Raw genomic sequence first — 26657 nt, forward strand, 5'->3', positions numbered from 1 at the left:
GACACACCGAGAGACATTCAACATTACAAATGTATTTGATATGAGAATTAAAATGTTCTCTTGATTTGTTATTTTGTCCTGAACCCATCGAATGTGACCTTGAAGTACCTGTAGAACTGCAGAAATCCTTTCATTAGACAGTGTTTGTTTTGATGTACCATGCTCCCTTTAGACACCCTTGGGCTTCTGCATACAGTACTTCTTATAAATAACTTTGGCTTGAGGGATTTATATGTTTTTGACTCACAACTGTGTGGTGCTTGTAACTTTTCAGACCATTTTAAGGGTTCAACTTTCAAGAAGTTGCTTGACTATGAATATTTAACATTATACAATTATGTATTTCCACACACTGTATTTAAAGTTAAACATTTCCCCACCCACAGGATAAAGCAGGTTATTCAGAGTATATAACTGATACATTTGGTTGAAAACAAAGTTTGTTTAAAAACAAGTTATATATCATATACAATGCCTTGCTCACAACTTGATGGCCTCAGCTGGTACCTGGTCACCTCCTAGGAATTCCAAAAGAGCAGCATTGTCAGTGTCAGACAACGTAGCCTCAGTGTTGCCGATGGTAAACAGGCATGAAGAATGATAATGCAGGCAATCTGCCCCATCAGATGACTCTGCGACAGCCAAGCTCTCCACAAACCACAGTTTGCACACTTGATTTTTCATAGGACCGAAATAACACATCTAGTATAACAGAAGTTTGCTTTGATCGCTAAATGCTGAGCTTTTGACGACACTCTATTTATAGTGTCATTACAGCGAGACAGTGGTGAGAAAGAAAACTGCCTTGGCAGATTTAACTTTAAGGCAGAAATCCCGAGCAGACCACGCTCTGGGTTTCATCTGCATTTGGTTCTGGTGGTTATAAGTGTTTCTTTTTAGTGTTTCTCATTTTCCTGATCGGCCAACAGCTTGTGACCAGTGTCGGTGCCACATTGTTCTTCTCAGGAGCCAGAGTGTAAGCAGGAATACCATCCCACCAGCTTTACACCATGGTTGTCTCGCAAGATGACCAACTGTCCCCAAGTGGATCTATGGGCCGAGGCACCAGCCAATACGGATCCAACCCATCCACATCTCAACACTCTGGAAGTCCACAACGTTTCAGCTCTAATGGGAATATCTCACCAGCCGCCACCAGTCACCACAATGAGCCACAGGAGTACACCGAGACAGACTATCTTCTCCCGGATAAACTGTACGGTGGGTCACGGTTCGGTGGATCCATGAGAGCGAAGGATGCAGCCGGCTCCGATGCACCTGCTGAGTCAGTCTGTTCCATGACGCTTCAGATCCTGGTACCATTTCTGCTGGCTGGACTCGGGACCGTCTCGGCTGGGATGCTGCTCGAAGTGGTTCAGGTGAGTAGAGGAGGACAGTTTGATGAGGTCATAACTTCTTGACCTTCCAAATGCCTGGAAGCTAAACGGAGGATATTGTGTATAAAAGACATTGTCATTTGCCAGGAAGTAAAGAGATAAAGGGAGCTGAAACATGGTAAAAACATGAAAACAGAGAAGATTTACTGTGTGTTTGTTGTGTTGCTGTTGTCTGTGGTTTTGCATGGCAGAGCTGGGACGTGTTCCAGGAAATCACAGAGATCTTCATCCTGGTCCCTGCAGTGTTAGGCATGAAGGGGAACCTGGAAATGACTCTGGCCTCCAGACTCTCCACTGCTGTACGTTTGTATGCATGTTGACACAAACGCACACATATAAGTGGACACATGCCAGCAATTTAAGGAAATCAAACACATACCACGGCATAGACAAGAAGTGGCTTCATGTCAGCAATCTCGCACAATTTCAAAGAAACACTTCACACTTTGCACGTGAATGCAGTGAAATGTACAAAGATGGGCAACAGAGTTGGAGGGAAAGTGAATACTGTGGGGAATTAATTGACTGGGCAACTACAACCTCTTTCTCCGAGTCGTATTTTTGCCTTCTTGGGTCATCATGGGTTTTCTGTCCTCGTGTGAAACTCCTCACAGACCTGTGAAGACCACAGCGGCAGATCATCCTGCTGTACAATATTCTACATGACGGACTGATTCTAGTCCACTGATTCAGATAATCTGAGATTATGTTTTCCTGGAAAAGGAGAGAATATAATGATCAAATATGATCATAATTATGAACGCTGATACACCTTATTCCTCTACCATAGAGCTACAAGATTCATCCGCAGGTGAAAATAGTCCCAGCAAACACACCATTTACCCCTATTTGAGCTACATTTGCCAAAAACTACAGTGACCAGTTGTTTCAGGAAATTGTTTAGCCTTTTTAATGAAAAGGTTAAACTATATATTTGTCTCTAATTATTTTCATCTCATGTAGGAACCAAAGAGCTGTAGACGTGGTCAGGGTAGGGAAGATAATAGTAATAGGAAGATTATTGGAAGAAATTGGACCATGTTCCATACAGTAGCTGTTATATCATGTTCAGGACCTCTTTCAGCAAATTGATTTTTAATGAGCCCAGTTTTTAATGAGTCAATACATGTGATACTGATTTTGTCAGGTGAATACAGGAAAAATGGAATCCACCAGAGAAAAGTGGATGTTGATAGTTGGGAACCTGGCGCTCAAGCAGGTAGGCTACATTATTTTCTAACCCTTTCCAGCAACCATTTCTGTATTGCCTGTGTCTGCATAATTCTGTTGCAATCTACCACTTGTGGGTATTTCTCACTAACACTAATTTTACAGCTTCAAGCCACAGTGCTCGGTCTGTTAGCCTCTTTGATGGCGACGCTGTTGGGCTGGATGGCAGAAGGAAGGATGCCCTTACACCACGTGATGCTCCTGTGTTCAACCAGCGTTTCCACCGCCTTCATGGCTTCATTGCTGCAAGGTAACAACGCAACCGGTATATATCGAAGGTGCATCACGTTCCGACACACTTCACATTTGCATCTGTTTAAACCGTCTCTGCTTTGCCCGTGACTCTGGAATCATCAAGCTTAAAGGGCCAGTGTGTAGCTTTTTGGGGGATCTAACAGAAATGTAGTATAATACTCATAACCATGATGATGAGTGAGCAATGTTCAGTTGGTTGCAATCTACAACCATTCCACTAGATGTCGCCAAATCCTACACACTGTCCCTTTAGTGATTCATACATTATACATAAACAGGGTTCTGACCCTTGTGTTTCTGTAAAATCCATTATGTCCTGACTCTGTTTTGGGCCACCTTCATGTATCCTATCATTCTTCACTGTAGTAAAGTCTATCAAGGGCATTTAAGTCAATTCTGCATGGGATTTATCACTTTTGTTTGCAGAATTTTGGCTCTGAGGCAGATGTGTAGCGAGGAATTATTGTTGAATGCACAAAAAGTATTTCAAGGCCCTGCTTTTCTTTTTTCCCCTACGTCAACTTTTTTTTCTTTGTAATTAAAATTGAGTTATAAGGAAATTAAGTCATAAGAGCCATTCTAGTTCCATTCAGATACAAATGAAAGTGAGTGTATCACTGATCCCATGTCACCTCATAGATTGAGAACTGTACCTTTTCTTTAAACCTTTCTAGGTATTATTATGGTGGGAGTGATCATTGGCTCCAAGCGGATGGGAATCAACCCTGACAACGTGGCCACACCAATGGCTGCCAGCTTTGGGGATCTCATCACTCTTGCCTTTCTAGCCTACTTCAGTCAGTGGTTTTACTCCCTCATAGGTGAGTCATGTCATTTTCACTTTTGGCCAACAGATGGCACGCATGATCATGGAACTATCCCATCCATGGCATCAGAAACCAATCAGCCTTTTCTCTTGACAGACCTGTATCCATATGTGTTGTACCTGGTGGATCTGTTCTTTATATGCCTGATTCCTCTTTGGGTGGTCATCTCCTCCAAACATCCAGCCAGTCAAATCCTGCTCCGCACAGGTTGGGAACCGATCATCACAGCAATGGTCATCAGCAGGTACTCAACTAACTCTTTGAAAAGCATGCACATGTATCCAAGACTTCTTTAACTTACAGTTAGGTGTGTTGTGGATTTTGAATATTATTTGTTCTAAACATTTCCTTGGTATTCAAAATGGTCCAGGCCCACAGTTTTAAGATTAAAGTCACATGGAATGGCTCTATGTCCAAACCCTGTTCTCTGGACACGGGTGTCCCTCAAGGCTCAGTATTAGGACCGCTTCTGTTCTCACTATACACCAGATCACTAGGTTCTGTTATCACATTGCATGGATTCTCCTACCATTGCTACGCAGATGACACCCAGCTGTTCCTCTCTTTTCCCCCGTCCTCTGACACTCACATTGCAACTCGCATCTCGGACTGTCTGGCTGACATCTCTGTCTGGACAACTGCACATCACCTCAAGCTTAACCTGAATAAAACCGAACTCCTCTTCATCCCAGGGAAAGACTGCCCTCGCATGGACCTGTCGGTCACTGTCGAGGGCATCACAGTATTGCCGTCGTCAACTGCGAGGAACCTGGGTGTAATCCTCGATGACCAACTATCCTGCACCCCCAACATCACTGCTGTGGCCCGATCCTGCAGATTTGCCCTCTACAACATCCGCAGGATTCGGACCTTCCTCACAAAGGATGCAACGCAACTCTTGGTCCAAGCACTGGTCATCTCCCGCCTTGACTACTGCAACTCTCTCCTGGCCGGACTCCCGGCCTCTGCGATTAAACCATTGCAGCGTATCCAAAACGCTGCAGCACGCCTTATCTTCAATCTACCCAAATTCTCCCATGTGACCCCCCTCCTCCGTGACCTCCACTGGCTCCCTGTTGCAGCACGCATCCAATTCAAGACGATGACACTGGCCTTCAGGGCCATCAATGGAACGGCACCCATCTACCTTCAAACACTGGTCAAACCTCATGCCCCGAAGCGAGCACTTCGCTCCTCTACTTCAGCTGGCCGGCTGGTACCACCATCGCTGAAATCAAACAAATGTCGCTCAGCAAAGTCCAGACTCTTCTCTGTTCTGGCGCCTCAGTGGTGGAACGAACTCCCGACTAATGTCAGGACAGCTGAGTCATTTGCCATTTTCCGAAAAAGGCTCAAGACTCACCTGTTCAGACTTCACCTCGACTAGCATGACCCACTAACCCCCCCCCCCAAAAAAACCCTTACCTATAGCACTCTGATCGTAGCACTGTTGCTCTTGAACTACTAGTTTACTCAGATGAGGACTTAACACTTGTTCTATTTTTAGCTCTTACTTTATCGGCAATGATTCGTTGTGGTTTCTTTGTTTCCTTCTTTTGACAAATGTACTTATTGTAAGTCGCTTTGGACAAAAGCGTCTGCTAAATGACCTAAATGTAAATGTAAATTAAAGGCAAATCATCTCCCTCCCATAACTGCATGTAAAAGTAGAGGTTTTTACAAGGACGAATTTGTCTTTCAGTATTGGAGGACTCATACTGGACAAGGCTGTGTCTGATCCAAACCTGGCAGGGATCATAGTTTATGCTCCAGTCATTAATGGTGAGTTGTCCTCTTTGGAATGTGCATGAATCATTTTGCTATTTTCTTTTTCAATCCTTGGCCTCATGGTACTCCCACCCACAGATCCACAGTCACTCCCTCACTTAAAGACACTTATTAGAGCCATAAAATTCAAAACGCCTTCAAAGGAAAACTGATCGTTAACTAGTAAACTTCTTTTCTGCACAGTTGGTGCAGATGAATTACAGTCCCTCGGGGAGTTGAAGTAGAGCAAATGGTATTTGGTGGTCAGGAATTTAAGAAAAGGGAGTCATAGAGGAGGACTATGTAAGCATTTTACTTTAGGTTGGTTGTTGAGAATGATAATGCTCTGTACTTGTCCTTCATATCAACATGCCAAATTGAAGTTTTGACTTGTTGATCTGATTATGTTAATCCTTCGGTTGTGAGGACTCATCATTAGAACATCTGTGTGAAAACTGATAGAATTTACTTCGAATGGGCTTACAAGCACTTTTGCCTGTATGTGAAATATTAAGAATACCTGTTTTTTAATAGGAAGCTTATTAGATGACTGCCGTATGTCATAGAAAAGTGAAGTGTATTATGTCTAGAGGTCAAAATAACCTTGAGAGAAATTTACACATCAAAGCCTGTCTGAAGGCCTCCTTGAGAACTAATGCATATGCGAAAAACAATCTCTTTTACGGCTCTTGCTGTGGTTAGTGGGATAAAGTTCCTCTACTCTTTCTTTTCCATTCAGGGATTGGAGGAAACCTCGTCTCCATACAGTCCAGCCGCATTGCCACTCATTTGCATTTGAAATACTCACCTGGAGAGATTCCTGACGACCGCAGAGGCTGCTACAACCCTTGTCGCACTTTCTTTGGTTCAGGTAACGCTCAAATTTACATGATACATTATTTAAATAGGGAATCAAGAGAGCCCCCTTGGCCTAACGCACACGTGCGAGCACATGCATATCTTGAAAAGAACTTCAAAAAGTCTCCAGGTTCTATTGTATCACTTGCTCTGTTCTTTACTTGGAGTTGTTTTCTCCACAACATAACAGTTTCCTATCTAGTCCCTCTACGTTTTTGTTTCTCGATTAAATTAAACGCATCATGCTTTTTCCTTTTCTATCGAAACAATGCCTTGGTTTTCAACAGCCCTTTCTAATTCCACAACCCTTCTTTGTTAGCGGTGTGCATCTGGCCTTCCATCTTATTCCCTTTCTGCAGAGACTGGGTTTTTACAAATATGACCTCGATACATTTATTAACTTTTCTCTGTGAACGTGACTAAACAAGATCTTCTCACAGTCACAGAGAGGGTGCATTCTATTGTAAACCTCTACCACACACACACACACACACACACACACACACACACACACACACACACACACACACACACACACACACAAGAGAAGTATTTTATGGTCATCATGTGGTAAATGAGGCTTTTTCTTACTGAAACAGTCATTGATCTGAGAGAACAGAATAAATGAATCCAGGCGATCTATACAAGTATGCTTTCATACGGTGCTTCTCTACCACACAGAGTAAGCATTTCTTAGTTCTGATTTCTATGGAGAATAATCTTAATTAAAAAAAAATCTGATATTCAGCTTTTTCATTGCAGGAGCAAACCATCGATCTGCTCAGGTTCTGCTTCTTTTGGTGATCCCCGGTCAGCTCCTCTTCTTACACATTATTCACCTGATGAAAGGAGGCCAAACGTTGCCCAGTGCTCTCCTGACGGTCGCCTTCTTGTCTGCTTCCCTGATTCAGGTGAGTCTGACATGTTTTTATCTGCATACATGATCGCCGTTTATTAATGTCACTTGCGTCTATCTCTTAGGTCTTTTCCCTGCTGTGTATAGCCGACTGTATGGTCCACTGTCTATGGCGGAAGGGTAAAGACCCGGACAGTTACTCAATACCCTACCTCACCGCCCTGGGAGACCTGCTCGGGACTTCTCTACTCGCTCTCGCCTTTGTCATGCTGTGGTGCATTGGTGACACAGGCAGTGTATAGGTTCAACGGGAGAAAATGTTTGAGGAAGGAACAAATGCAAGAAAACATCACTTATATTAGTGATGCAACAAATAAGGACGAAGAGTCTGAAATAAACTTTTTTCGTCGTTTTTCTATTTACTCTTTTATTTTTGTTTCCTCTTTGCCATCATCATCCAGCACTGGGAATGGGTTTGACTTCCTGCTGAGAATGCAGACACAGCTCTCACTTTGGTTATACACGGACCTGGTACCCCACATTCACGCTGTCCCCCACAAAGGACTTAACGAGGGACGCTCCTACATTCCCCTGCCCCCATCGAACCGACCTGCAAGGATTAAAGAACCCCTTCCGCAGCGAGAACACATTGTTCCTCCTTTTAATTAGTCGGTGCCTCTCCAGCACACTGGAGTAAACTTTCCCAGGAGAAGGGTAAATGAAGACATTTTTTTTTTGGTGTAGAATCAGGAGGAGGGTAGACACACCTCCCAGCCACATATAATAGATTGTGTTATGTGGCTGGTAGGACCGTGTCTCACTCCAGAGACAAATCAACCACTGGTGGGAGGATGGGCTCGCAGATGACCCATCCGGAACACATTCTCACCCATGTCAATAGTTCACTTGATGGCTGAAGTTGAAATGCAAACAACTTGTTTTTCACCTTCACTTTACGAGCGTGGATGTAGAAGCTATCTCTCTAATCTGAAGTGAGTGACCCTGTCAATGAGATGTTATCACTCTCACCAATGCAGAATTAATTAAGCATACCATACCATATCAGAGAAATGATGATGACCTGACCCCAACATGCAAAAGAATACATGCAAGTAGTTCTCTATTTGTTTCTAAACAGAATATAGAAACAAAACATATTACACATATAAGGCCTGTTCAGAATGATTTGCTTGATGAAGGTGATGTTTAAACCTTATTGTTGTAACTCCTACTAAAGCCATGTGTATGAAATGTATAAATAGACATTTAGCCTGGCAACAATTGAGTCGTTTTTGAACCCATTGAACCCTTATGTAAAACCTTGTGTTTTGTTAAAAATAGGCCTCTGTCTGCCAGTTGTAAGTGCTTAGGTCAGAAGGTAGGAAGGTCAGATACTTGTCTGCGTCACAAGATAGAATAAGCCAGAAATGTTTCCATCTCTGGTCAATAAATGCGATAGCAGTTATGCATCAGAAGAGAACTTCACAGACCTCTCTACTGACGTCTGGTCTCAAACACACATCCTAGAAACAACTTGGGCCATGTGTGAAAACGGAGTCCTGTTGTCTGGTTTCTCTTGTAATGTGGATGCCCCAACAAAAAACGAGGTCCTGACCTTCCCAGTGGAAGTCTGAGGAGAAGAAGTGCTATGTAATGCAACAACAGGCATCTTTCTAAGCTTCCCCTTTGTTAAAGTAGACTAAAGAGAAGACAGACTACGACGTGCTGTTAACTATTTATTCAGAACTGTATCATTAAGGAAAAGCAAGAGCTCAAGGACTTTCTCTGTTTGAAAAATCGCAGACATCACAGCTGATAAGCAACTAAGATGTTAACTGCAACCTATCGCCCAAAGAAAGATGCACAATGCTCTGCAGCAAAAACTTTTCAGTTCAAAAAGGTGGGGAGAGGCCCTGTGGTGTAGATGCACAAGCTGGTCCCAGCTCCTTGGGAACACAACACCTTCGTTTCCTGGAAGCAACCCCCTGTTGTAAAAAAGGTTATGCTGTCTGCCTGTGTTCATGCGCAGCTGCTCTTTGCTTTAAGTTTCTCGGCTGATTCCCTAAACTCTGAGTAAAACCAGTGTTTTCTGTGGTGAAAATTGGTTTATTATTTCCTGGTGAGAAATAAGAATACTACTCCTAACAGAGCTTTGGGTCATTTTAAAGTTGTAGTCTATGATTTGAAAGATTTGTCCAAATTGAATAGTAGCCGTTTCCGTAAAATAAGAGGGAGGTGAGAGGCTGTGGGGGGAGAACGATACAAGGAACGAGGAACACAGAGGGGAGGGTGTGTGTGTGGGGGGGGGGGGGATGCTTTTTTTTCAAACCTTTCAAATCGCAGACTACAGCTTTAAATAAAGAGTCCAAAACAGGCTAGCAGTCGCTACAGACAGACCGGAAACAGACGAAGTCTAGTCAAAGCCCTCGTAAACAGGATGTCCAAGCGGACCGCGTCACCAACATACAGCTTCAGAGCTAACTATCCGGCCAGATAGGGGCAGACTCCTTAAAGGAAAACACCACCGCATTTCCATACTGAACTATGTTCTGCCCTGATCTTAGACGAGGTGATACATACCTCCCTCTCCTCTGTGTGTGCACTCAATGGCTCTTGCGCGCACTCCGCGCAGCGCTAATTTGCTAGCATGTAACTTGGCCCAGTATATTCCTTAGGATCCAAAGGGGGGTGAAGTTAGAAGAGACCAAGCACTTCCACGTTGTCCCTATTTAAATACGGTTACATGAGTAGTTACACGACCCAAGTTTGGTTACACAAAATGAAACATGCCAATTTTTCTAAGCGGATAACAAGGATAACTAGATAGTATGGCGGAATAACAACTGGAAGCACTTCGACGTCGGCGCAGTAATATCATCACTCAAAACATGACGGGACTATATACCTTCTGCTTGTTTTCACAACCCTGTACGATGCACGTTATAACCATGATGTTTGATTGTTCACAAACTATCTTACTACAACCTGATGCTTCCTCAACTGTGCACAAACTACTACAGGTAGTGCAGGCGGCGGCGTGCAGGTCACGTAGGTTCTATTGACGGAAGTAAGAGGGGGAGCGGAGTGATGATATTACTGCGCCGACGTCGAAGTGCTTCCAGTTGTTATTCGGCCATACTATATAGTTATCCTTGTTATCCGCTTAGAAAAATTGGCATGTTTCATTTTGTGTAACCAAACTTGGGTCGTGTAACTACTCACGTAACCGTATTTAAATAGGGACAACGTGGAAGTGCTTGGTCGCTTCTAACTTCACCCCCCTTTGGATCCTAAGGAATATACTGGGACAAGCTACATGCTAGCAAATTAGCGCTGCATGGAGTGCGCGCAAGAGCCATTGAGTGCACGCACAGAGGAGAGGGAGGTATGTATCACCTCGTCTAAGATCAGAGCAGAACATAGTTCAGTATGGAAATGCGGTGGTGTTTTCCTTTAAGAGTCTGACCATTCTTCAATGGACAGAAGGGCTTTTTATACAGATGTTGTGTCAAGATGCATTGTCCCGTTGTGTGTGTAGACGGTGTAATGGAAATATTATTGTGTGCACACAATCTTGTCTATGCGGCAAGCAAGCAAGACATTTTTGCCATATGTTGAATCGTTTTTCTTACTTAGTTACCTGTCGCTCAACTGTTCAAGCTGTCATCTAACCATATCCTGTCACTCACATGAAGTGAAACTGCCTGATCGTGTGCGGAATAAGGAAGGGTGGCGGTGAAGAGAAAAGAGGAACCACCCACTATTAATCCTCTCCGCACATTCTCCATCTTTGAACTCTCCTGCAGACTGTGAAACACTCGTGCCTTTGAGGCTTCAAATAAAAGACAAAGACAATTGTTGTGTTCGAAGTAAGTTTTCTTATCCAACGGAGCTGTGTTAACAAAAGGGTGGTTAAAGAATTACCACGACAACTGTGAACTTTGTCCAGGATGTGGTGTTGGAGCAACTCATCAGTGTCTATAGATCCATATTGACTTGCCAGCTGTTCTGATGTCACAACATCCATTCTACAACTCATGTAACACATGACATAAGTGCAGACTACAGGTAAGCTCATGGGACTGGAATATTATGAGTCAGAACTACTCAATTAACCTTAAATAAACCACTAAATGAAAAATTCCCATCACATCTCCTCAGTGCATGTGGCTGTAGCTCTCTCATATCCTGGCTTTACTTTCATATGCATGAATCCTTTTATGGTGTAAATAGGACCTAATCGTCTACAGGATATGTGCAACCCTGTTAATAATGTAGATGATAGGTGAAACACAATTTAGAATACAGTTCATTGGTATTGGTGCATGGCAGTGACAGTGTCTGGACTCAAAAACAGATGCATGAATCACACAGATGTTTACGCGCATGGTAACTTGATCAAGTAAACCACTGGTGCTAGGCAAGGGATCAGTGTAAGGGTCATAAAGCTCACATGATAGTGTTAAAGTAAATGGAACGTTAAAGTAAATTGAAACGTTAAAGTAAATTGAAACGTTAAAGTAAATAGAACGGAGCAAAGCTCCTCGTGGTGCAATAATAATAAAATGGCACAGGGCTCCTGGTGGTAAAGTAAAAAAAATGGAGGAATCCTAACACTGTTCACATCTTATCTTCTCAGGCTGGGCCTGCCCCGTACCGAGGTTGGACTTACAACCGAGTCTCATTGGCCAGTTACCTCTGACGTGAACTAACAAAAATGTGATATGAAACAAGTATGGGTGTCCTTGAGGCGTTTATCTATTGTAAAAAAAACCCCGACAGATTTAAGAGGACCTTGAAGATGACAAAGGGTTCCTGCTTATCAAGTTAAATGTCACATTGTTCTGATTAAATGAAAACAACCAGGAAGTTACATGAGTTCAGTGTTTAGCTGAAATCTATCCAACCCTTTTTTTAACAGGGTAAATTTGATGTAAAATCTTAAAGGAAACTTGTGAACACTCCTCAAAGCCGTAAAGCATTCACCGTCTTGACTTTGTCTGACAAGTCTTGTACGGCACAACCCTCAATAGGCCAGACCAGCTTTTGTCTGTCAGGGTCAGAGGTCCTGGGCACTGGTTCCCCCCCGTGGCACAGCCCTGTCTCCCTATTGCCGGTAGTAAGTGTGCAGACGTGTGTGTGTGTGTGTGTGTGTGTGTGTGTGTAGTATGGAGGGTGGGAGGGAGGGGTTTTCTTTATTTTTTTTGTGCTGCACACCCGATGTATGAAAGCGCTCTATAAATAAAGTTTGATTTGATTTGATGATATAGTTGTGTTGATAAATGCGTGACAATAATTTAATGGTATTTTTATTTATTTCAATCATGTTAGAAATGTTTGACAAAAAAAAAAACTAAAACCACAAATGAAATGTAAATACAGCAAACGTCAAACAGGAAGGAGGAGCTGCTGGAACTGAAGCCGGTCAGTGAACGAGCAGTTTATAAAACCAGCATGGGGAGAAGTGGACGACACGCTTTTTGTACTCCATTACTACGCCAATCAGAAGTGTCTTTTTTTTTTTTCTTTTTTTTTTTTCAATAGAAACTTTATTTATAGATTCCAACCACAGTCAGAACAATGACCGTATATAATACAAATACAAATACAAATACAAATACAAATAGTATGGCATCAAGACATAGTTAATATAAACAAAACAAAATATAAATTAAATGAGATTCAAAGAAAAATAGTAAAGAAAAAGGCAGGAAATATTACATTTCTCCGAATATTTCTTCAATTATATTAACAGTGTGTATACATTTTTTATTATCAATTCTTTTGATACATTCAAAATAGTTCTTGAAGTCGATTTCAAAAGCAGGAAAGAAGGGTCGACCTTTGGAAAATTTAGATTTATGTATGTGGAATTTAGCGATTAAAATAATCAGATAAATTAAATGTTGCAGATTCCTGTCATTATTATTATAATATAACAGTATATCTTTGGCATTCAGGGTAACTGGTTTGTTGGAATGTGCTGTGATGTAAGCTTCCAATCAGAAGTGTCAGTCATCAGGGGGCGCAATATAATGACGTAGCTGTGTAGTGAAAGTCCGTTCCTCTGTTCCTAAATTCTTCTGAGACCTCCTTCCAACTTTCCTTAACCCCGTGACGCCCCCCCCTCCCCCCCAATAAAATGTAGGTCATTAGCATACAGAAGAACTATTAAGGGGCCCTCCTCCCACGGGTGACGTCACACATTATTTTTATTACCCCGGCTCGGAGGAGCAGAGGTGCAGCAAACTTTTTCCGAGTGTCTCGCTACGAAGCTGGATGTAGCGGTCTGCAGCAACAGGGAGGATTTGTTCTATGCGCGGCATCATGGAGGCATGAACGCCAGGAAGAGGAGCGTCACCGCCGCCGCACGGACCTCCGCACAAAGCCGCACGTGAAAAAGTAAGTCTGCAGCCGAAGTGTACGCTGCAGCGTGCTCTAACTGTTTTGGGGCGGCAACCACCACATCCTGCTATGTCGTACATGCGTGGGACGAGGTTGATGCATTTATCATAAACTCAATGTTAACAACGGCTTTTCAGCCACTTCTCAACGTATATTGATGGTGGTTTTAAGGACTGTGGCTTAAAACTTTCGGGTACAATCATTGTTCCAACTTGCTGACCGTTTGGGAGCATAAAACAATGGACACAATCACCGCTCGCAACTCACTGTATCCAAGGAGTGCTAGTGAGCCAGAGACTTTTCTTTCAAACAGCAAAACAGTGACCATGCCGTCATCTACAATTGGGATGCTAAGTTTCTCAAATCAGGCTACACTGAAATTGTAGTGCACCCTTATACTCGCATTTACGGTAAACGCAGTCGGCTCGGGAGCGAGCGAGGGATTATAAAAATATGTCCGACTTCAAAAGTTATTACAGAACTGATTTAGACTACCACTTTATACAAAAGTTACGAGAAAGTGCTCGTTATCCGACTGTTATTGATTTCATAACTTATCAGGAACAATCAATACAGTCCTGCTGCTACTGCAGTGTTTTTAAAATGTAACTTTCCTCCGGTGTAGGAATACAACTTGTAGTTTGTTCTGCATTGATTGCGTGAACTTACAATATTTACAATAGGGTAATGTTGATAAATACTCAATGGAAACAAAGTAGCCACTACTGGAGCCAAATAATTAAATAAACATGCAAAATACAACTATAGTCTAAACACAACACAATTCAATAGAATCGAACAACACAATGGACTTGGAATTGGTTGACAGTGTTATAAGAATTTTGTGTAACCTCATTATTTTAGTCTTCTTATGGCCTTAAGGGTCTTGTTAGTTTAACGATTTTGACATCCTCATTGACCTAGGAGGTCCCATGTCTTAGGAGGTCCCATGTCTTAAAGCATGTGTTTATGAATTTAGTATCCCCATTGATGAACTAGAAAACCCTAAAGCCATCATTTAGCGCAGCTCATTGTTATCAGGGGCACATGATGTCTTGTAACATGTTGTCAATGACGTATTATCTACTGGACCTTTAAAAGACTCGAGTCACAACAGTGATTTGAGCACTTTCTCTGTAGCGTCCTCATACGTTGTTGCATTGTAACTGCTCCTCTTGGCCAAGTTTAAAGTCCGACGTAGACTTTCCTTCTCTGTCTATGATCTCCTCCTTGGGTGAATTTGTCCGTTCACGAACAAATTCTTTTAACAGACAGTAAAAATGTTTGATTTTCAGTATGATTGTAGTCACATAGGTCCTAAGCACAAATCTATCAGCCCATACCTGCCGTTTTTTTTATTCCACTTCAAATTAGGTTTTTGAAAATACAAATGTATGAATATTCTTCATAAAATCGTTTATTGCTAGAGTAAAAATGTTTGACTTTTAGGGTGATTGTAGTCTGAGATCCCCTGAACACAAGTATATCAGTCTGCCCCAGAGCAGTTTACCACCGATGTGTGAATGAATGGGACCTGGAACCCTGCTGGAGCGCTTTGAGTCGTTAGAGAGTATAAGTCCCTTCTGAAAAATTTGACTGGTCATTGTTCTCGTTGTATTGATGGATAGGTGGCGTGGCGGAGGAGGGGGGAGGGGGGTGTGGGAAAAAGGGGGAGGGGAGGGGATGTGGGAAAAGGGGGAGTGGGTGTGAAGGGGTGGAAGGTTTTCAGATCCCTGTGTGAGTGAGAACAAATTCTGAGCACTTTATCCGTCTGACACGCAGACATACAATAGGTGAAGGTATGCCACTATATTCCTTAAAAGCATGGGAAAATGTTGTCTATTGTCTAAAAAACAGCACTGCAACATTGATCCTTAAGCACGGTCGAAAGAAGCGGTGAAAGTTTTGAAGAAAATTATGTTCCCCCCTCTCAGGCCCCCGTTTCCTGGCTCTCTCTGAACTGTCGTGTTCATTAAAGGTGAAAATATATACAAAAAAAAAAAAATATTAAACATAACATAATTTTCTCCATCTCTCCAAGTCTTGTGCCTTACACATACACACACACACACACACACCCTCAAAAGGATTACGTAATTTTTTACTACGTCATTGGGAAAACCATATTCAATATGGTGAATATGGTTTTCCCCTTGCTTTTTTCAGGGAAGCTGGGATAGTGTCTTCAGCATAAACGGCTGGATGGAGGCCCACCTTTAGTCACAGGCGTTGGAAATTCAGACATCACCTCCACCTCCTCTTCACCAGATATCTCCTGGCTAGAAAGAAAATAAAAAATGTAATCATCTTAACACTAACCAATTTAGCCACTAAGCAATGTCCTCTCTAAAATAAAGTAAAATAATACTTACTCACAGCAGACGCACGCCATCACTCAAGCTTTGCTTGCAGAAAATTGTTATGCACGCCGTCAAGATCCGTATTTATACCTTCAAAAGGCACGGCATCGTTGCAGTACAATCCTCATATACATACATATACATACTCATGATGCCATAGCTTTTTCCAGACCCCTACTCTGCATTTCTGTAATGACACTATACTTTTTTTTTTTATTCAGACACAACGTCATTCAATTCAATACCGCTTTGTTAGTGCTAATTACTTGCGTAATCAAAGGATGGCGTAATTTTTTTTTTTATTGTATATATTTTCACCTTTAATGAACACGACAGTTGAGAGAGAGCCAGGAAACGGGGGCCTGAGAGGGGGGAACATAATTTTCTCCATCTCTCCAAGTCTTGTGCCTTACACATACACACACACACACACACACACACACACACACACACACACACACACACACACACACACACACACACACACACACACCACACACACACACACCCTCAAAAGGATTACGTAATTTTTTATTCAGACACTACGTCATTCAATTCAATACCGCTTTGTTAGTGCTAATTACTTATGTCATCAAAGGATGACGTTTTTTTAAAAATTATTTTTCATGATTAAATTTATGTGACGTCATCACATTTTGACAGAAAGTACTTACTAAATCTCTCTTGCCAGTACAGCAGAGAAGGTAGGGACTTATACTCTGTCATTGTCTGAAATGATTGAATCAATCAACCAACAAATATAGTTCAGCACAAACATGCAGGAAAAGGCCAGAAAAAAACAGGATTGTGCGTGTCCTTGAGGGACAACCAGATACGGTTTTTGATGATTTCCACAGCCCTTACTATTTTTTTATTTGCTCTTCCAGGTTATTCCGTCAACCGACATCTTCCGCGGAGATCAAAAATGCAGTCGAGTGCCTGGATGAACGGCGTGTGCCCACGTGTCGGACCATATACACAGGCCATTCAGACCGCTGCTACACACTACACAATGCAGCAAGCTGCCACTGCAAACGGCTCATGCCAGTCCATTACGACGAATACAGGAGTGCAGCCGACGCAGATCGCCATGGGTCATTATGCCGCTTACTCTAACGGACAGTCATCAACCTGGCAGAAGTCAGCAGCTCCTCAGCAGGCGGTGACTTTTCAGCAGACAGCCGGAAGGAACAATTATCACCTGCAACACTCACCCATTAATACGCAAAGTGGAAACCCTAGTACGCCAGTCACTTGTAGATTCCAGCAAAACTTCTACCAGAACCATGCTCAGAATTCACCGACCCAGGGACCACCCAATGTGATGCCATCGAACACCGCGTACCCTCAGCAAGACGCGTCGGCACATTGGAACCAATCGGTGCCCGTCAGAAGTCACGTGAACCACGGCGACACTTCCGATTGCCGTTACAGCCGGGATCAGAGCGGGTTGTACCACAACGTGATACGGGAGCCGACTAAACTCGTTCCAGTGTACACTACGAATGCTACCTCAACTCCGCGTGAACAGACAGCTTACCCTGCCGCGCCCGCCGCCGCCGAACACAACCTGCAGTTTTCTCATGACCACCATCAGCAAGGCTCTCCCCCTGCTTACCCAACGATTATGTCACTCCAAAACAGCAGCGTTACAACAAATTCATCATCAAGTGGACAGTATCCACTTCACTACGCAATGCATTATAATGGTGGAGAGGCTGCCTCCTCCTCCACCATGAACCAACTTTCATACAGCAAAGTGAATGAAGACCGCTTCAATCTTGATGTTAAGACGCAACAGGAAATTCTCAAACATGGAAAGATCACAAGAATTGTGGATTATCTGCATGACCAACGGGATTCTTTACCTTATGGACAGAGGAATTTTGTCAGAAAGACGAATAAAAAGGCGAAATGTGTCAAAGCAACGCAGCAGAGCTCTCAACCAGATGACCCTCATGTCACAGCACCGGGAGATAAAAGAGGAAATTGTGCGGCCAATCTTTTGGCTGGTACAACTCAACTGAGTCAGTTACTGGAGAAGAGATGTAAGAACTGGCCGTCTGTGAAAAACACTTGTGAAGCCCTACCGCCCGTCAAGGCAAATGACGCTGCCGTTCACTTGTCTCCCGGTCGCACGAGAGCCGTCGCTGTGGTGCAGCCGCTGTCTCAGGAGAGCTACCAGTCGTCCAGTCAGGCCGATGGAGCCCTGAGTTACCTCAAGAATTTACTTGATTCATCAGGAAATGACAAACAGGTTGGCTGTTTGAGAGTAGGACTGAACCAAAACCAGATGGCAGGTGAACCGGGATGTGTACCGGCCGTTGATATGCAAGCAGACCAGCGCGGTGCAACGACCACTCAACAATCCGCATTCTCCAAAACGGACGAGGACAAAAGTGAAATGCCGACGGATCCAAAGGGGGTTTTAGAGCTTTCCTCGGTCCCAACGATCCCGTGGACGCCCATCACCTTAAACAGGTTGATACAGGATTCTGAAAAGGCCCAGACGGAGTTAAAGGATGCTCCTTGGTGTAAAACCACACGTGAATTTTTAAGCATGCTTTGGAAAGGTGAATCGAAAAATTTTGTGTTCCAGATAAGCATGTACAGAAATTTAATGATGATGGTGAAACAATTCTGCATCCAACACGTGACCCAAAAGGCCGTCATACTGTCACAAGTGGCGGACGGCTTTGAGAAGCAGCTGGACAGCTACCGCGTCCTCAAACACAATGAAGTTTATTCACAACCGCCCTACGAATCATCCTGGTTGAATGTCAACAGGCAGCTGGATGACATTGACAAAGAGTTTGGCTTCCCGCAGTGTTTGAAAAATCCTCATCATCACAGGCTGGGGGGCGAGAACCAGCCGGATCAGGTCGAGACAGGCGACGGCATTGTTGCGCAAACTGTAAATGAGGCGTCGAGCAAGATGTCGTCATCAAAGCAACATGAACAGGTTGACTCACTTGAAGAAAAACTAGACTCCCCCGCCAACGCCATTCCAATCTCCCCAACCTCTCCTAAAAAAATGGGCTGTGACGTTTCCAGCGACCCGTACAGGTTTGTAATCGAAATTCTGTCTCCGAAAGAGGCCAAAGTTATCTTCGAGCAAGCACTAAATTGTCTGGCAGAAAATATGGACACAGACGATCGGGCAGGAAGCAACTGGACCAGCCCTGTGGAGGAGGCTGAGCTCCCTGAAGTCACAGACGCCACATTGTGTGACCCGAAATCGGAGAGGGAGTCGTTCTGTCCAATAGAGGAGGTTTGCTGCCTTGCGAGGTGGAAGGAAATAATTTGGGGGTTGAACGCAGGTTCTTTGAGTGAATGCAAGTGTAAGAACATGCAGAGTTGTGAAGATATTACTGACAAGACCCCCTGCTGGCCAGAGCTGTGCGGTGAAGTCATCAAGCCCATCGAGATCTCTGATGACGACGGGCCTCAGCCATATTCTGACGAAGTCCCAAAGAACCTTTCCCACATAAACTTAGATAACAGCGTGTCAAGCATCATACTCATAAGTGATGAGGAAGATGACACCTCCAGCCAAATGCCAGAAAAGGAAATTGATTCTGACCAAGCTAGGGCGCAAGTGATGGAAGGCGAACTGTCGAGCGGTTCAGATGAGAATGAAACGGAATTTGAAAATCTCTCTGGCGGTGAAAGTGAAGTCGCCAGCCAGATTTCAGACCTGGATGAAAATAGTGAAGTTCAGTTGACGTCTACAAAAGTGGCAGAGTTATCGTTGGAAACTGAAGTGACGGTTGAACGTGTTAAAAGAACGAAGAAGAGACGACGCAGTCATGATCTGTTTTATCCACTCTTCAAGAAATCAAAGGAATGCGAATCCCTCGTCGATCCACAGCTGGCACTCGGAGGTGCTTCAAAATGCGAGAATGTTCTTGCTCACGTGACTGACGCTGAAGTTTCAGCATCGAGCGTTCGAACGGTAAAGCTGGTTCTGTTCGGCTCGAGGGCCCTAGACAAAGGCCTTTTACCCCCCGCCGGAAAGAGCCACGTTTCATCTGCGTCTTGTTGCGTGCGGGGGGTTCCAAAAATTCTCACCGTGCAACTCAGTCCCTTGAAGAGAAAGTCTAGCAAAACCGTGCTAACGTGGGAATGTTCCGTCCAACGGCTTTACAAGAAATGGAAGATAAATTTTCCGCCGACTAAAATGCGGCACTCTTTTCCCTCTTTGAGCGAGGAAGGTCTTGAAAAAGAGGAAAAGGTCGGTTCTGCCAACGCCCAGCAGTGGTCCGTTTCTCTGCAGAACCAAAACGTCCTGAAGTTCAGCGTCTTACCCAAGTCCTTTGACTTCAGAGATGGAGCCAACGGGAGCGAGACAACCAGTGATCCCATTCCAGGTAAATCATAATCGGTGGCATTAAAAGGAACTGCATCGAATGAAAACAGTGAAGTGATTTATTCCTTTAAAGGCATATTATGCTCAACAAGAACGAGAGAACGAGACGCACACTAGTGGTGATGGTTGAGAGGAATTCCTTTCATATTATTTGGCAGCAAAGGGTGTTTCTTTTTTTGTTTTATGCTAAGTGAGTGTCATGGCTTCCTGGGAAGGACCAATTCACACCTCGGGGTTAGGTTAAAGGGGGGCAGCCAGATTCTGGACCTGGCATCTGCATTCCTTTGATGTTTGTTTGATGTTGATCTTTCCTCGCATCAGTGCACCTAATCAGGATCTGATTATCAAAGTAAAGGCAGGATCAAACAAAAGGTTACTGTCCTACAGAAAGCATCTGTCTGTGTCTGTCTGTCTGTCTGTCTGTCTGTCTGTCTGTCTGTCTGTCTGTCTGTCTGTCTGTCTGTCTGTCTGTCTGTCTGTCTGTCTGTCTACAAGGTCAAGCCACACTGTTGACAAAAGAGAGCAGGATTTATGGCCTTTTTATCTTGATATAAGACGTGACAATGTGTGAATGCCAAACAAAAGTTGCTTTTGTTGAGATGAGTAAGCCCAGGAGTTTTAAAACTCAAGGTTTTAAAACAGTTATGTTATCGTTTTAAAGAGTGTGTGTGTGTGTTTTTTTTTCCAGACAAACCCAAGTCTGACCATTTTAAGCGACGGAACAAGAGCTACAAGAGGACAGCAGCAGGTAACAAACACTAAACAAATTAGACTAAAACAAATATAATTTTGTATTGTCTTTTATATAATAATAATTCTGAATTAACTGCTCCGTAGGCACATGGTATCCCCCTTCTGAGAAGAAAAGACGTCTACTTCCCCCCCCCACTACCAAGCCCTGCGGTCTCTTCCAAGAGTTTCAGAAGAAATATATGGACAAGATCCAGTCAGATGTGAATGCATAACATGACGGGCAGCCGTTTCCCTGGCAACAGAATAATAATATTGTCTTCTTCGTTGGAAAGTCTTGGTTTGAGAAATTTACTTCCAAGATTGTTGTTGAAATTATGTCTTTGTGTTTATGTTCATTCAATAGTTTGTATATATTTGCTTTTATCAGTTGATCTGTTTGTACATAAAACAAAGTCAGTTGTTTACGTGACCGTAAAGGTTTCCATGTCATCCGTTTCAGGTACAAATACTTTATTTCAAAAACTTGACTTTTGAACATGCTGAATATTTCAGCTACATATTTATATTTTTGTATATTTTTATACATTAAGATTTTTTTTTTCTTTTACAATATTTGACATATATTTTTTATACGAACACGTGTCTAGAATTGAAGGTTTTCTTATGAGAAAATGTAGAACTGCTCATATGTGAAGCAACAGCAAAGACTGCTGACAATGCAAGCCAGAAAGGCAGAAATGTTGGTGTCTAGTTATGCAAGCAATTTTAATTGAATAAAACCAACTCATTTTTTTTCATCTGCAGAAAATCTATTTTTGTCAAATTCTGAAGTCTGTCTTGTTTCTTTGTTTCTAAAGACTAACTTGGTTTATTGAAGTGGAGGATAACATTTGGCTCAGGGATAAGGCTTTTATTTCCCCCACACGCCTGTAAACCTTCATTTTAAGGCAACAAAAGTAAATAAACTTGTAATTCAACTCAATTTCTTAAGTTATGCTTTTGCATTTTTCTAAATTTGAAGGTCCACATCTGTTTAATCTCATTGTTGGAGTAGATTATGCACTTTAATGACCATACACTCTTTCATGTGTCACTTAATTCAGTGTATTATACACTTTAAATTCCCAGTTTTCATTGGCTTTCATTGGAGATATCTGAACTGAAGACTTACACATGAGAAGGTTTGGTGTGAATGTGACCTGTGACCTGTGACCTGTGGCCTGTGGCCATTTGTGTGTGTTTTGCAACCCATGTGTGTTTTGCGACATAGGTGTGGTTTATGACCCAGGTGGGGTTTGTGACCCATGCAATTTTTAGATAAACATTTACAGTTTACGACTTCCATCCCTGTGAACTGAGTGAAAACACACCCACAGAAGATGGATAAATACCATGTTTGTCTCACAGCACGATGAGTTTTCACTTTGTAACGGACCAGCATGTTGCTCTGTGAATTCTCCTCTTGATCAAGATTAAATCCCTGTTTGGACCTTGAGCTGACTCCGATCTCCTTCCTCCAGTTCTAAATAATCGCAGAATTATTTTAACAACAGTGTTTTATGCCAGCAGCTTCTGCTGTTCACAGATTCGGCTTCATGAAATATGGTCCAGTCTCATCGCATCCTGTGTGGATGCTATGCTATGCCAACGGATCACATTTCCTGTTGCACAAAACATTACTTGACTGACATTTGACCCATGGATGATTAAGAATAGTCTTGGCTTGCCAAAAATCTGGAAAAGACATTGTTACCTGATTCATCTCTTCTTCATCTGATTCAATTAGCCTTCAGTGAAGCTAAACATGGAAACAAAGTGCTTATATAAACCAAATTTGAATGATGGTGTTGTTTCTTCCTCATAGGTTGGCGTGGGATTTGGTGTTAAATTAATCTGCTGAGGCAGGCTGGATGACAGCAATCTTTATTGAAACAGATGTCCAAAAATGGTTTATGACCTAACATTTCTGGAAAAGTTCTAGGAAATCTAATTGTGATCCTACCTGTGTGCACCTTTTTGAAGCCATTTTCACGGGAACCTGCCTGCTTCTTCTAATTGGTCACTTTGGGGGATTGAGGGTCCATCTAGCCCCTGCTGATGTCACTCCTTTGGGCTTTCCTGCCAAGTTGGTCTGTTGCCCATAAAAGCATACATTCTGTCTAAACAGACCTTGAACTGCCCAATGTTGACTCTAAGGCTATCTATCAGGCTCAGTTCAGTACCTTATATGGGTAAGACATCCTATAGCGAGCCTTTAACCCACACACAGCTGATTAATGACTCCGGTGGACTCCAGAGAGATAGATTTACATTCCTTAAACCCTCATGCAGAAGACAGTGGTTCCAGTTAAATCATAGGAATCTGTAGCAGATGAGACACCTAGATTGTAAGTGAGTTGACTTTGAGCTGAGGTTATACATATATAATGAAAACTAAGTTCGTAGTTTTCATGAGTAGTCTTCTGAGAGAGGTCTACTACAATACTTGATGGTCTACATTCTGAAAATCAGTTGAGCCTCTGAGACAGATCCGAAAAAAACATCCCCCCCAACCAAACCCCTCCCCTCAGTGTTCCATGACTCGACTAGGCGGGAGTGGGAGGGGACGAGGTGGGATGACGAGGAGCAGGGGAGACGAGGGGATTGGATGGAGGGTACGGGCCAATGGGAACCTTCCGGAACAATGGCTCCTATTAGTCAATAGGCCTACGGCTGATAGACTGAATGGATTTATTTTTATTCCAAATCGTGGACCATAGCTTTAAACTGACAAAGTTAATTGTAAAATATGAGTTGATTTATTGATTATAGTATTTAACATTGTAGATAATTCTTACATAAAGTAAACCAGGAATACATTTTTTTCCCTCATGATTTAACAACCTGTTAAAGTTCATTTACGCTTTATGAATTCTGAATTTCTACAGCATTCACCTGCGCTGTGGTGACCTGGAACTTCATTACCATCACAAATAACTCACTTTCCTGTTTCACCCAGCGCCATGTTGTTTCTCTCGCAAGATCGGTAAAAAGCCAAAGCTTATGTTCCGGGTGGAGGCGGAGTCGTCATTGCACAGACGGACACAGATCATTTCCATCTCAAACTAAGGAACTGTTGTGTGGAGAAGAGTGTGGGAAGGTTACGCCGGAGAATAACAAGACTCTTGTTACATCGCTGGAATGTGTCGTTGCTGCCAAATCCTATTTTATCTCATTTTTATCTTGAATCTTTTCCTTTTTTTGTCGTTGTTCTTTTCACACTTGACAAACTTTCAATATTCATTTGAAGTTATGATACACTCACTCCCCTGTTCTTATTCTCACAACACATTAAAAAAAAAAAAAGATAACATTGAAGACGAAACTATGTGCCGGTATCACTCAAGGCTGCTCCCTCAAGGTCTTATTGTCATAAAACAATGCCTGTCTAGTTTCATTGTTTAAAAGCTGCAGTCTGACTCACAGTCACTTGAAGTCTCTTATACTTTTGTGTACATTTTTCCATCGTTTCAGGGTTGGGATTGGGGAAATAGGAATTTCAGGTTTTAAATTTAATTTCCAAGTTCACGATTTCAGTGATTACAGAAGAAACTCTGTGATGTATCCATCAACAGGTGATCATTCATAATCCTTGTTATAAATCAGTTGTTTTGATCGTCTGAAGTCATTAAAGCAGGGGTCTTCAAACTTTTGTAGGAGGACCCCCAAGGCTGATATTGATCCGGTGGAGGGACTCCCCTGTTACATATCATATAAACGTGTGTTCCTTATTTAAGGGGGCCAGTAATAATGTGTAGTGCCAGGTACAACAGTACTTTGTAATGATGTCTGTATACAACGCTAAGCCAATGCTAATTCTTGATAGATTCACATTTTAATTCTATATTGGAGTTTCTACATCAACATAATAAACAAACAAGAAGATTTATATTTTGCTTAATAGGTTGTATTCATGTTAAGGTGTATTTTTGGACATTACTTGTGTATAAACGACCACTGCTTTCTGTGTTCTTCAACAGACCCCTACTGACTGCTTTCTACTACCATAAAGACAACTTTGTTATTCTTGAAGACTTTATTATATCACAGTGGATTACTCCATATGTGAACTGCCTTTATCGTAATGCAGGACGTCCCAGGGAGTGTGCATCAACTACAAATGACTGTACATGTTTAACTGGGATTATCGGAAGGGTTCCACTCTTCCAGTAAAACCCTGTGCACAACTGTTATGTGTGGCCAGGTAGTGTTTCTTTTCTTGCTGCTGTTTCCCCTCCCTCCTCCTTCTTCCTGCTCTCCAGGCTGGTAGACTATTTGTAATCAGCCTGGGGATAAAAAGGGGGAGGAGGGAGGCCTCGGGTTCTCACTCTGGGCTCAGCAGGAAAAGGGGAAGGTTCGTTTGGTTGTCAGTTAATCCTGGTTATTTCCCCCACTTCTGTCTTTGTCAGAAGTCTATTATTTTAGTTTGGGTTGGAGATCCCTGGCAGCCCTGTTTTGTCGTATTTGTTTTAGGTTTGCCCTATTTCTTTCTTTTTCTTAGCGGGAAAACACAGGGTGCGACGGCCCACAGCGTGGCTGGCCCTGCGTTTTCCCCTTTTATTCTTTTTGGCCGGGATCTCCTTCTCCCCTTTTGGTTGAATACTTTGAATGTTTAAAGGTTAACTTTCTTTTTCTCTTTTTTCTTCCCCAGTAATCGTTAAGTTTAATAAATAAACTTTTGCAACTTAATTCTTGTGGTGTCCCTTCTATGTGCTATGGTCTCATCGAGCCTAAGTCAACTAAAGTCTATGAGGCCGTAACATATGTGGGGGCTCGTCCAACTTTTTTTGTACACTGCTGATGGTTTTTCTTTTTCATATTGAACCCCAGTTCAGTGTGACAATACCTATAAGACAGAAAAATGGGCTGGTGTGTTGCAAACTGTGTCTAGCTTTATGTTGTGTGCTTGACACTTACTTGTTTGCTTTATTGCCTGTTGTCTTTGAGTGTTATTAGGCTCCTAGGCTGCAACTTATCATAGTGCACTTTAACTGGTATTTCCCATTGTTGGTCTATAGCAGGTGTCTCAAACTGATCCAGTAAAGGGCCGCTGTGGCTGCAGGTTTTCATTCCAACCAAGCAAGAACACACCTGACTCGACTTATTCACCTACCTGATTTGCCTTCACACCTTGATTGGTTGGATCAGGTGTGTTCTTGCTTGGTTGGAATGAAAACCTGCAGCCACAGCGGCCCTTTACTGGATCAGTTTGAGACACCTGGTCTATAGTGTACTTTTTTTTTTCAGTTGCTGTTTGCTTAGTATAGCCTGATTTTGTGAGTGTCGGTATACTCACATGTGGACGCCACATTTTTGCTGCAGTTGCTTTGTGTTATTGTTGTGAGCAAATTGTGCCTTTTTAAGATGGACTTTAAATTGTCTGACTTTGTTAAGCAACCTACGCTTGACTTGTTTGATCGCTGCACAAAAGAGCAGTTGGTAGAAATGGCCGATCACTTTAAAATCGGCATTTCTAAGCAGTTACGGAAGCCGGAGTTTAAATCTGAGTTGTGGTCTGCTTTAAGAGCACTCGATGTCTTGCCTCCTGAACCAGTCTCACCTCCTGTCGATAAGTCATTTGAAATGCTTCGTCTCAAAGAA

The 26657-nt window shown here is 42.7% G+C and overlaps 2 protein-coding genes across 3 annotated transcripts; both read left to right on the forward strand.

Annotated features, from left to right (window-relative positions):
- The first annotated feature begins 944 nt into the window (after positions 1–944).
- slc41a2a (solute carrier family 41 member 2a) lies at positions 945–8166 on the forward strand. Its single transcript, XM_084018079.1, has 10 exons — positions 945–1379; positions 1589–1696; positions 2545–2616; positions 2733–2877; positions 3557–3703; positions 3806–3953; positions 5412–5491; positions 6216–6347; positions 7097–7245; positions 7316–8166. Exons 1-10 carry the CDS (start codon positions 1011–1013, stop codon positions 7490–7492), a joined length of 1527 nt encoding a protein of 508 aa, XP_083874205.1. The 5' UTR covers positions 945–1010; the 3' UTR covers positions 7493–8166.
- Positions 8167–13429: 5263 nt separating this feature from the next.
- On the forward strand, positions 13430–22355 carry amn1 (antagonist of mitotic exit network 1 homolog). Of its 2 annotated transcripts, XM_084017341.1 has the most exons (4): positions 13430–13592; positions 16843–20325; positions 21013–21072; positions 21162–22355. In XM_084017341.1, the coding sequence occupies exons 2-4, from the start codon at positions 16881–16883 to the stop codon at positions 21287–21289; spliced, it is 3633 nt and encodes a 1210-aa protein (XP_083873467.1). In that variant the 5' UTR covers positions 13430–13592; positions 16843–16880; the 3' UTR covers positions 21290–22355. The 2 variants fall into 2 exon arrangements, with proteins under 2 accessions (XP_083873467.1, XP_083873466.1); XM_084017340.1 differs by lacking the exon at positions 13430–13592 and having other exon boundaries at positions 16768–20325.
- The last annotated feature ends 4302 nt before the right edge of the window (positions 22356–26657 follow it).

Source organism: Eutrigla gurnardus (assembly GCF_963514095.1).
Source record: "Eutrigla gurnardus genome assembly, chromosome: 9".
Taxonomy (NCBI): domain Eukaryota; kingdom Metazoa; phylum Chordata; class Actinopteri; order Perciformes; family Triglidae; genus Eutrigla; species Eutrigla gurnardus.

What these genes read in the sequence shown, in the direction of transcription:
- slc41a2a (XM_084018079.1), top strand. Translation starts at nt 1,011, where the DNA reads ATGGTTGTCTCGCAAGATGACCAACTGTCCCCAAGTGGATCTATGGGC. An exon ending in TGCTGCTCGAAGTGGTTCAG is followed by an intron (nt 1,380 to 1,588) that starts GTGAGTAGAGGA and finishes TTTGCATGGCAG; the next exon opens with AGCTGGGACGTGTTCCAGGA. An exon ending in CCTCCAGACTCTCCACTGCT is followed by an intron (nt 1,697 to 2,544) that starts GTACGTTTGTAT and finishes TGATTTTGTCAG; the next exon opens with GTGAATACAGGAAAAATGGA.
- amn1 (XM_084017340.1), top strand. Translation starts at nt 16,800, where the DNA reads ATGATTTCCACAGCCCTTACTATTTTTTTATTTGCTCTTCCAGGTTAT. An exon ending in AACCAGTGATCCCATTCCAG is followed by an intron (nt 20,326 to 21,012) that starts GTAAATCATAAT and finishes TTTTTTTTCCAG; the next exon opens with ACAAACCCAAGTCTGACCAT. An exon ending in CTACAAGAGGACAGCAGCAG is followed by an intron (nt 21,073 to 21,161) that starts GTAACAAACACT and finishes ACTGCTCCGTAG; the next exon opens with GCACATGGTATCCCCCTTCT.